The sequence below is a fragment of the Phalaenopsis equestris genome, unplaced genomic scaffold (assembly GCF_001263595.1).
Source record: "Phalaenopsis equestris unplaced genomic scaffold, ASM126359v1 Scaffold000606, whole genome shotgun sequence".
NCBI lineage: Eukaryota > Viridiplantae > Streptophyta > Magnoliopsida > Asparagales > Orchidaceae > Phalaenopsis > Phalaenopsis equestris.
In genome coordinates this window covers 159,465-171,875 of record NW_018165046.1, presented here as the reverse complement: position 1 = coordinate 171,875, position 12,411 = coordinate 159,465, and the positions used below count along the sequence as shown (strand labels likewise).

Sequence of the window (12,411 nt, the reverse complement as noted above, 5' to 3'; positions counted from 1 at the left end):
GGTGTGGGGACTCTCCATGGTCCAGGGGGAGTCACGTGATTGGGTGGAGGAGAATGTCACGGACAAATAGTCCCACATCAGCTAGGTGTAGGGCCGAAAAGCAGTATTTAAGTCCTGGGCTGCCCACCACCCATAAGGGCTCTTTTGGGAGGTGACAGGTGGCTAAAAACCAAGCTCAGAATCAATTTCTAATTGTATATTTGGCTCTCATCCCGATTACTAAAACTTTATTCATTGGATCAATTTAGTTTTTTTACTGAGGACATGAAATACAGCTTGCCAAGTCTTATTAGGCTCTGCAATTTTATATAATAATGCATATATCTTCTTGTGCTTGGTTTTCTCATTTCATTTATTCTCTCATATGATGTTTAATAGTTTGAATGAAAACATATCCTTTATAATATTTTGTTTTACAAGCGTTTGAATCTGTCATTTTAATTATTTTTCTTTGGTTTTTTTGAATTTATTAGATTGAAACTATGCTTTATACAATATTTTGATTGAATTGGCTGTTCCCAGGATAGAAGCTATATGACAATGAAAAATCGAGTTCTTCATCCTGAATTTCGTGGTAGAATGGTAAGTAGTTCATCCTTGGGTTCTTTTTTTTTTCAAAAAAAAAAAAAAAGGAAAAAAAACATTTGGGGACTTAAGAAATTGCTCTTTAACAAAATACTTAATTACTAAATTGCTCTTCTATTTCAGTGGTGTAAATATACTTTTAAGTTCGACCTTTGAATTTTTAAAACATTTCTTTTTTCTATCATATTTTCTTTAAGTTTCGTTAATACTTAATTCAACATAGAATTTTGGGACGTATCACTTTAGGTTAGGTGTTAATTTTCTTATTTATCTCTTTTTAATTGGTTTCTTATGTTATTGGCAGGTCTCAGAATTCCTTTCCCATCATTTTTCAGAAGTTACTAATTATAGTTTTACCGCTGATATGGAGACTGAGGTATATACTTACGAATTTGAGTATTTTGATTTGAACTAAGAGTGCAAAAATTCTTATTTATTTTCGAAATGCTGAATATTATCTCCATGAAATAATTGAATTACCTATTGTCATGTCTTATTTTGATTTTTTTTTTTCATTTTCTTCATCAGCTTGATAATGTTTCTGCCGGTACAACTGAATGGAAGGGACTTTTGAGAGATTATTGGACACGGTTTATTGAATATTGCAACCTAGCAAGCAATGCTCACATTCATCAAGTAATTATTATTTGTTGGCTATATGAATCTCTACCTATTCCTTCTCTCGTCCGATATATTAGTGGATTTCTAAGAAATGTAGTATTTTTTTTGTTACTCTATAGGTTGAGAAAATGTTGGAGGAAAAATTTGGCCACATATTATTCGCTTCGATTCCTAATGATAGCAGATTATGCCCAAGGTATTTATGAGTTAGGCATTTCTTTTTGGAAGATTTACATACAGACCACCAATTCCTATGTATTGAAATATCTAACACCTAAAATTTACTTTTTACATACATGCCACATTACATATGCATGAAGAAATGTATTTTACTATTTAAAAGTTAAAATGGAGGTATTTTTGATGTGATTAGAAAGATTTGGGTGGTATAAATGTAAAAAAGTAAGGTTTAAGTGTTAGATATGTAAATACATATGAACTGGGTGGTACGTATGTAAATGCCACTTTCTTTTTCTATAATTGTGCTCATCTTGTTGCGGTTCATGGAACAAAAATGCAGTTTTTTTTTTTTTTTTTTTTTTTTTGTTTTTTTTTTTTTGAAGTTATGAGGGTTACATCATGCATTAAGTCCCTATGTTTGGTAGGTAATGGACATTATTATAAGTTGAATTGTAAATAAAATTTTCTTTTATAGCCTTTCCATTGATATTAAAAAAAGTACATAGATTTGTGAATTTTAGTTGTGTTGTGAATGAGTAGTTAGAATAATTGAGAAAAACCATGAGACAATTAAGTGTAAAATGACCATAACATGGATGTAATATATGAAACACTCACACAAACATTTTGGAGATGTCGAGTATTATTGGCGGAATGCCTCGAAAGGATCCATTATCTTATATGGTTGATCAAGATTTATAAACAAATCACGGAGACATAAAGAAAACTAGGATATATAATGAAGATATGTTAAATGAACCAAACATTGGATATGATCAAGATTTATAAACAAATCACAGAAACATAAAGAAAACTAGGATATATAATGAAGATAAGTATGTTATATGAACCAAACATTGGATATGAATAAATCTATAAATAAGGCTGTTGCCAATTTTCTTGTAGGAGCAAGTTACTCTCAATGCGACATGGCTGACTAAACCGAAGGCATTAGGTGCCATCCTATATGCTTGCCCCATTGAAGGAACTAAAAAAAATAAAAAATAAATAAAAACTATATTAAAACTATATTGCTTTTATGAATTTTTTTTTTTTTTGTGGTGAATATAACTGAGGAAAAACCTTGAATTTTCTTCTTTTTAAAACTTTCAATATATAAATTATTTTAAAAAATACAGTAATCTTCTTAAGGCCTTGTTTGATACCGCGGCTCACCTGCTTTCCGTTTCAGAAAAAATCGAGAAAAATGTTCGCTATTTGTTTGGGCGATCGATTTCTCCAATAAGTGCTTCTACCCAAACGAAGATGTTCGCCATTTTGGGATCACGAGATCGGTCCTCCGTTCCGCTTTTAGGATCACCGTTTCAATGTTATAGAAAGCCAAAGGTCCAAATTACCCTCAAAACGATTGGATCGTAGATACAAAATTTCCCTTGGCCTTGCAAGCGCCATCTATACCTCCACGAAGAATGGGATGTCTGTGTCATCCACGACGATATCAAACCCAGCAATGGAGGCCTCCAACGGGCGATTGAGGGAAGAGTTTCATGAGGAGATGGGCAGTTGATCGCGGTGGGGCTATGATGCACCCATGCTGATAGTGCAATGAGATCGACGGTGAGGCAGGTCATGGCAGTGTTGAAGGAGGCGATAATGCCACAGTTGCCGGCGAGGATGCCGATGCCGATAAACTGTCCACTTCCTCCGACCCTGCAGATGGGGAGTTATGCTTTTATGGATCAGCTTATAATGGGTATTCTAACACAAATGGTTTCAACGACGTCATTTTAGGGGGAAGATAGATGGAGGAGGCGGAGGAGAGATGATGAAAATGATTTATGATGCAAATGTTTAGTGCACATTTACGGCTCCGAGTATTTTGATTAATTTTTTGTATAAGAATGTATACCAAAATTATTAACAGAATGTACATCCAAATTACCCAAAGAGATACCTTCAAATTTGCCAACACTTTCATTGTTGCCACCTCAACACGCCCCGGAACAATCCTTCCTACTTCGGCTTCCACTTTTTTTATTTAGCAGACCAATGCTACAACCTTCTCCCTTATCATCGTCAAAATGGAGAAAGAGCGTGGCGAGTGGATTTTTGTATTTCAGCTGCTTCACAATGGATATTTGTGTGTTTTACATTTAAAAGTTATATTAGCCAACACTAATAAGCAAAGTTTTGATATTAAAAAGCATACTCGATTTTTTTTTTCCAAACACTAGTATCGATTCTATCAATCCCAACTTTATGCCATGGTTTATTTTGTGAAGTTCCTTTTTAAGGAAATTTTATGAAAGGAGAAGTTCTCCCAAACAAAGCCTAAGTCATAGCATGTATATCTTAGAGAGTTCCTAATCTGCGTTACTTCACCAATTTTGTCATACTCATATTCTACATCTTCAAGATTTTCTACTCTTAAACCTAAAAGTTTTTGTACCTATATTTTGTCAAATTTATTTTGCAGAGCACCTTCTTATTTTTCCAAATTTCAATGCCCTTTTAGCATAAATAATATTAGATTATCATTATGAAAAATTAACTCATATTTTGAGTTTGAGGTATTTGCACTAATCTCTTCAATTAAGGAAATAAGTATCCTTCTTACTACTTGGTCTCCATAACGATTTGCTCCCCTATGAATACATTAACAATCCTACACATTTTGGACATCGGAGGTGTGCTAAGTACCCTGACCTTTCCTTGAGTCACCCAGGGCTTAGGTGAACTTGATTTGTTTTGAATAATACTGAGAATTATGATGAGATCTATAATTTATTGTTCAACACATTGGTAAATTAGGTTAAGGTTTATCAGAGATGCTTTATTATTAAATGAGTCTTTATGCCTTCTTGGAATCTGAGTAGTTTTTGCCTTTCAATTCTTAAGCATGAAGATAACTTTTTTATTCTTGTAATTTATGCAGCTGTGAAGAAGGGACATTGAGATTTAAAGTTAGCAGATTTGGGTCTGGCTATTTTATTGGCTGTGATCAGCACCCCAGATGCAAGTAAGTCATGAAAATAATTTTTAATATGATTGGTGTTTTAAAATTTTTGCAAGTTTGTTGAGAAAATTGTGACTTTATTGCATTTCTTTTCTTAACCGTATCAGTTTGATGATTAAATCGTGTAATTGCAAGCTATTTGATATCTTGCATCTTTTTGAAATCTTTTTGGAAGATTTACATATATACCACTCAATTCTTATGTATTTACATATTTAACACTTAAACTTTAAATTTTTACATAATTGCTTCCTTATCAATGATAAAAAGCTTTATTTCACTTTTTAAAAGTTAAAAGGATGATATTTTTGATGTGATATAAGAGATTTGGGCTGTATAAATCTAAAAAAATAAAGCTTACGTGTAAGTTATGTAAATACATAGGAATTGGGTGGTATGGTATGTATGTAAATGCCCCTTTTTTCTAAAATTGTTGCATGTGTGAATTATTGTCGAATAATTTAGTGTAGCATCCATTATGCAGTCTTCATTTTAAAAGACTAGTTTTAGCATTCCCTTTAAAGCCATTCTCTAGATTGCTGAATTTAAGCTTTTGATAATTTTGTTTGCTAATGAAATTTGTAAAATTTTATGTTTTTTTTTTGCTATTTGATATTCGGAGAATAGCGCTTCAGCTTGAATTATGAAATGGATGCCATAGGAGTCTTTAAAAAATATCTCAAGAATAAAATGATTATATAGAATTAATATTAGCATATAATCTTGCAATTATGGACACATAATTTTTGATTTAAAATGTACACTTGGTTGCTCAGAAAGATGTAAAAAGATTTATTTTAATTAGAAGGATGAAAAGATCTTCTGGCAAAATACCAAGCTCATTTTTATATAAAATTGACTGCAATATATGGGGGTATTTATAGTTATAGAGATGTATTTTAAGGAATATAAAAGAAATAATTAAATGAATTAATTGCCCTTGTATAAGCTATTTGAATTGTAGAACTTTAAAGGTTAGAGTTTTTAGGTTGTTAAAAGAGGTTGATTGGGATTCTATATCCATGTCAACCCTGATGAAGGATAAGTGGCTTGTTCCATTCGAGGAATTGAGTATGTTTCCATAAATTTGATTCATCTAAGATGACTCTCTAATGTTGTCTGTCATTGGAGCTAAACAAACCCTTTCACTGCAGATGATGAGTTTTAAATTAATTGGTCACTATAGAATTATAAATCCTTTTTTTTTAGATGAAAATATCCTATTTATTATATTTGTGCATTAGGAAATGTAACTCTTGGTTATCTTACACCAGCTTCTAGATTAAAGGTTGGGTGTGGCATTAATATTGAGTATGCTTCCATAAATTTGTTTCAAATTGAAGTAACATTTTTTTTTTATTATAATTCAAACTTGAACAAGACTCGAAAATCAAATCATTTCAATTCTAGCAGACTTGATTCATAATTATTTGAATTTTTTATTAAACTATATAAATACGCCATGTTATGTATTGCATATGTTATGTTATTTACATTATATATTTTATATAAATATTCATTTTAGATCAAATGTTGAGACATTTTAAAGCATATTTAAGCAACTCAAACTAACCAAAAATCAATTTCAAATCGGGAGTTGTGTTTGAAAGCTAAGTCAAGTAGATTTAAAGGGAAATCAAAATTTGTCTTTGACATTTCATCATGCAATGCGCAAAGCACCTGATTTATTTTCTATCAGCTTATATTTGACAGCTTGTAATGTAATCTTTTATCAATCAATCCTAATATCATTTATAGGTTTTAGCATGCTCATTTCTATCACTCCTCTTTTCTATGGATGACTTATTTACTGCCAACACTCAGATCCATACAAGATAACTAGCATAATTGCTATTTTATAAAATTTGACTACAAATATCCCTATAGGCTCTTATCGCAATATCGCATAGTACTCCAAAGTAGCATTTTAAATCAAACCATCTAATCATAACTATAGAAATTATTCACTTGATATTTCTTATGTCGTGCAACGTTTAAATCTATCTCAGATTTAGGTTCCGCATTAAATCTGAAAATTATTCTTTCTATTTTATTTTCCAAAATTAATTGAGATCTGCCTCAACCTGACATCAAATTCATACTTAGCCTTCGCAAACTTACATTACTACCCAGCTTCATTATGCCAAATGTTTGGTAATAATTTTCCCATCCGCATTTAGTTAATATCTAAGTTCAAGCTTTTTATATATCTGTCTCTTTCTTTGGATGATACATCTATTACCTGTTTCTTATCCATATATAGAGAGTTAATCATAAAAGATGTTTTTAATATATATTGTCTGTTGTTTATTTTTCACATTTATTTTATGCTTCGGTCTGACAATCTTTCAGAAAAGCCTGTAGATCTGAACTACTTTTTTTTTTCTTATTATGTTTTTCTTCTTTTTTTATTTTTTGGAAGATTTGCATATATATTACTTAATTCCTATGTATTTTCTTATCTGACATCTGAACTTCAATTTCTACATACAGACCACCTTACCTATGCATGAAAAGTTGCATTTCACTTTTTAGAAGTTAAAATGGTGTTTTGATGTGATATGAAAGATTTGGGTCGTATAAATGTAAAAAACATAGTTTAGGTGTTAGATATGTCAATGCATAGGAAATGGGTGGTATGTATGTAAACGCCCCTTTATTTTTTATTCATAAAACCTTCTTTTGCTCATTTCTTCCACTTAATGAGAAGTGCTTTTCATCAGCTTTTCAATAAAAAAAGGGGCATTGACATACACACAATTCTAATATCTTTACATATCTCACATCTAAATTTTCATATTTACACCATGGCACTCAAATCTTTAATATCAAATCAAATATAGCACTACCTCCGTTGTTTCAAAGTGAAATACACCTTTTCAGGCATAGGTTTAAAGCATCAATGTTATATATATGTAAATATGGAAGTTTAGGTGTGAGGTGTAAATGGAAAAGAATTTTGTGCTAGCTATGTAACTTAACCCTAAAAGAATTGTCAATTGATCAGTTTTAAACTTACGGCTTATTACTTCTTGTGCTGGTTTTTGCAAATTGCCACAAAATTGTATGTTCTGTAGTAGAACTTACAAATTCTTGATTGCAGGTTTATTGCTGGTGCCCTATTCAATGATGATGAAGAGAATATTGATACTGAAAAACCAGAGTCATTCCCTCCTAAATTGTTAGGTCACAGTCCCATTTCTAATGAAAAGGTTGTATTTCTAATATCCTCTTTCTCACAATTCTCTTAAAAAATCATTTTTTTTTTCTGCTTTCTGCTGTTATTATTTCTTCCTCATTCTTTCTGGTTTGATAGATTTATTTAAAAAATGGTCCTTATGGTCACTATGTTCAACGGGGGGAGGACAGAACTGGTTGTTCGCCAAAACGGTCTTCAGTTACTGAGGTGTGGTGGCACTTTCTTCTTTATAGATAAGCTATTTTTTGTGATTTAAATAATTAATCTTGTTCTCTGATGCATGTTTCCTTTTATATTATTGTGCTACTTCTTATTATAAATATTACAGTTTGGAGCCATTCTCAGATGCAATGGGCTAAAACATTGTAGATATTTAAAACTGCACAAGAGATGAAAATTGGAAAGTTGATAGAATGGCAAGAAGAAAATTTTATTCTCATTTAAAGTCGAATGTTTTGAATGTTTTTTGTAGGTTTTTAAAATTAAATGTATATTTTTTTTTCTTAAAAATGGTATAGTGTGTCTAGGATTTTTATTGTGTAAAATCTTAAATAATAAAGTATATATAAAAAAAAAATTTTAGACCACCACTCTTGGTTGTGAAAATTTTTTTCTTTTAATGTAAATTTATAACTATAGATAAATTGCTCCAAAGTATACTTTAAAGTGCTTTTAAATATAAAAAGCTTTCAAGAAAGTTTATAATGTTAAATAAAGCAATTTAATTATTAGATTTGCTCCACAAAAGAAAAATTAGATTTTAGTAAACTTAACCAACATATCCTCAATCTCATGGGGCCTCATCATTATAAGCATATTCATAATGAAATAAATTAGGGATAATTACATACATAGCACCAATAAATTAATTAATAGAGAACCAAGAAGAAAAACAGCTAAAGCAATTTGAAGACTTGGAACGACAGATGTCAATGCTCTCATCTTACATTTACAACAAGCATAATCCCTTGAATTTTTTATTAAATTTACTTGGCTTGAAGAATTTTGTTCTCAAAATCAAACATTTGATATTTGTTAAGCAAATGTAGTCATAATTTTATGCTTCATGTAAAGTAATCCATAAATCACCACAAATCATTCCAATCTACAATTTGTCCGAATGCACCATATAGAAGTCTTCATGGTATGGGTATTTGTAAACAAAGCTGGTTAGAAATCTTAATCCATAAAAATTGGAGGGGATATGTGATGTTTTATCTCCTATTGCATCTCATATCTCCACAAATTTTTAGAAAATAGCTTTGCTAGAACCTTTGATCCAATAGGAAGTGGTTATGTAATGATTTTAGTAGAATGTGCATCTCATATACGAAAAAAACAATGGATTCTCCTTCAAATCACCCAGAACAGAACTGAAGTTGATACTGAGATTTAAAAAACATTTGATTGTATTATTTGCTGCTCTGAGTATTATTGGCTTTGAATAAAGAAACTGATTCTTGATAGTTTTTTATCAGGGAACTGACATTAACTCTATTACATTAGAGGATGCTATTGATCTGCTTCAGTATCCCATAAATTTGGTAAGCATGTATTATTATTATTATTATTACTATTATTACTATTAATATTACTATTATTATTACCACTACTACTACTATTACGACTACTACTATTACTATTACTATTACTACTACTACTACTATTACTACTACTATTTCTATTAATATTACTACTACTACTTTTACTATTACTACTAATAGTACTACTAGTATTACCACTACTACTACTATTACTATTATTAGTACTATTACTACTACTACTATTACTATTACTACTACTACTATTACTACTATTACTACTATTATTACTACTACTATTACTACTACTATTACTAATATTACTACTACTACTAATATTACTACTACTACTACTATTGCTATTACTATTACTAGTACTACTATTATTACTACCACTATTACTACTATTATTAATATTACTACTACTATTACTATTAATATTACTACTACTACTTTCACTATTACTACTACTAGTACTACTACTACTAGTATTACTACTACTACTACTATTACTATTATTACTACTATTACTACTACTACTATTACTAATAGTGCTACTACTACTACTATTACTAGTACTACTACTATTAGTACTACTATTACTACTACTACTACTACTATTACTATTACTACTACTACTACTACTATTGCTATTACTACTACTAGTACTACTATTATTACTACCACTATTACTATTATTATTAATATTACTACTACTACTACTATTAATATTACTACTACTACTTTTACTATTACTACTAATAGTACTACTACTACTAGTATTACTACTACTACTATTACTATTATTACTACTATTACTACTACTAGTATTACTAATAGTGCTACTGCTACTACTATTACTACTACTAGTACTATTAGTACTACTACTACTACTACTACTACTATTACTATTACTACTAATAGTGCTACTACTATACTACTATTACTACTACTACTATTACTAATAGTGCTACTACTACTACTACTATTACTACTACTACTACTACTATTATTATTATTATTATTATTATTATTATTATTAGTATTAGTATTATCATTACTATTATTACTATTATTACTATTATTACTAATATTTCTTTTTTTACTATTATTACTATTATTATTATTTTTTTTTTTTGTTTATTATTATTATTTTTTTATTAATTTTAATTTTAATTTTAATTTTTTTTACTGTGATTTACTTGTGGCAATAAATCTTTATTAATAATTCTTTTTGGGGGGAAAAACAGGGAAACCACCCAGATGATGGGCATCCTATTTTCCTTAAACACTCGAGGATTGGCTTCTCAATCAAGCATCGGCGGACAGTGTCTCAAGTGCCCAAGGTTTACTCTCTATTTTTTTTTTCCTAAGGAAGATTTACATACATATCACTTAATTCCTATTTATATATCTAATACCTACTTCAATTTGTGCATATATGCGAACTTACCTGTGCATGAAATGATATATTTCACTTTTGAAAGTTAAAATAGTGGTATTTTTTTGATGTGATATGAATGATTTGGGTGATATAAATGTAAGAAGTAAAGTTCAAGTGTTATATATGTAAATATATAAGAATTGAGTAGTTGATAATGGTGGGGGAAGTGTTCTTTTGTGTTAATTGCTAAACCAGTGGTTTTGACTCAAATGGTTTTGAGAACACTTTCAACCAGCACAAATCCTATAATTCATGGTTTTATTATTACTGTATTTTGTAGGAACTCATTTCAATGTGAAGTTTATTCTTAATTTAATTTTAATTCATACAAAGCTCTCGTTGTGCTTCATTGAGATATATATCTAATGATTAAAACTAGTAGAATATGTGACCAAAAAAGCATGAAACATTTTTTTTTTTCTTGTGATGAACAATGAATTTGATTGTTATTTTATAGTTTGTGTTATGTACATATCTTGTATTTTATTTAAATATTCTTCTCTTTTCATCATTATGCAATAGAACTGTGGGTAAATAAATGAAATCTTTAAAAAACAAAAATGAAAAATCAACATGCAAAAACATTAGAATTTTTTCACAGGCCCATCCAATTAATGATTACATCATGTCTCTCATGCTGTAGATTTCACTATAATAATTTGATTGATGCATATTACCGCCCATAATTTCTCTACTACTAGCATAAGATGACCCACAAATAATCAAAATGAGCATAAATCATGGATATTAGGCTCTACAATTTAACAAGGAGCCCCCTAATGTTTACTTATTTAGTTTTACTTAATTTTTTTTTTTTAATTGCACTTTTTGAATCATATTTGCAGAGTATGAAGCCGAAATCAATAACATTGGCCGCTGCGGTGAAGCTCCTAAATAGCAAGAACGCTAAGCAATGTGGTCGGCCGAAAGGTAAACCAAAATCTGAAGAATTGGAAGAAGCAGAAGCCTTATTTGGATGACTTCAAGCTGCAATTATCAGCCATTTTGGGTTATTTTGGCTCCATAATAGAGGGGAAAAAGCTCATTTATTTCATTTTTCAGGTTATATACAGATTTATGTACACTCAAATTTTTGCTGCATCATTTCTATTTAAAAATAAATTATTTGTTTATTTATTCAAGTTTGTAGCTCATTTCATTCATATTATTAGATTTTAAGAGAGTTTGAGAGTTTTTTTTGGAAGCTGTAATATATATTTTTTTGACTTGTATTGACATGTATGAAGATGTATGTTTAGTCAGGTAAATTGACTTGATGTACTGCAGCAATATATTCCTGATGCAAACTTTGTTTTACATGTTGTCATTGGTGATTTTGTATGGTTTACCTGTATATAACGTTTATGAATATTTACATATATACCACTCCATTCCTATATATTTACATATCTACACCTCAACTTCAGTTTTTACGTGCATTTCATTTTACGTATGCATGAAAAAGTGTATTTCATTTTTTTTTTAAATTAAGATGATGCTATTTTTAATAAACTTTGTATTAAAAATAAATATTTACAGAAATAGCACCCAAAAGGAAAATTTTACATAAATAGCACACAAGTTTTATGTATTTACATATCTCAGTCCTATAATTTCGTATTCATATAAAAATGTGTATTTCACTTTTAAAAGTAATGATAGTAGAAATTTGAACGTTATGTGCGTAAATTCAAAAATTCCGGCATGAGATATGTAAATACATAAAAATTATGTGCTATATAAGTAAATTATGTAAATACCCTAAAGAGACGCCCATTTTAGAAGGAATTATTGCGTGCAGACACCGCATGCATCTCTGCATGCGGTGTCCGATTCTGGCAGTAGATCACGGTGATCTACGGTC

At 29.9% G+C, this 12,411-nt stretch overlaps 1 protein-coding gene across 1 annotated transcript in view; it reads left to right on the top strand.

Moving 5' to 3' along the window:
• Nucleotides 1-11,691, top strand: part of LOC110029831 (DNA topoisomerase 1) — a 28,103-nt gene extending 16,412 nt beyond the window's left edge. The window contains exons 12-21 of the mRNA XM_020732291.1: nucleotides 523-582; nucleotides 890-961; nucleotides 1,114-1,221; nucleotides 1,326-1,402; nucleotides 4,283-4,366; nucleotides 7,467-7,575; nucleotides 7,680-7,769; nucleotides 9,041-9,106; nucleotides 10,354-10,449; nucleotides 11,393-11,691. Coding sequence (XP_020587950.1) covers nucleotides 523-582; nucleotides 890-961; nucleotides 1,114-1,221; nucleotides 1,326-1,402; nucleotides 4,283-4,366; nucleotides 7,467-7,575; nucleotides 7,680-7,769; nucleotides 9,041-9,106; nucleotides 10,354-10,449; nucleotides 11,393-11,527 — 897 coding nt within the window. The 3' untranslated portion in view covers nucleotides 11,528-11,691. The remainder of the gene's footprint in view (nucleotides 1-522; nucleotides 583-889; nucleotides 962-1,113; nucleotides 1,222-1,325; nucleotides 1,403-4,282; nucleotides 4,367-7,466; nucleotides 7,576-7,679; nucleotides 7,770-9,040; nucleotides 9,107-10,353; nucleotides 10,450-11,392) is intronic.
• Nucleotides 11,692-12,411: the final 720 nt, after the last annotated feature.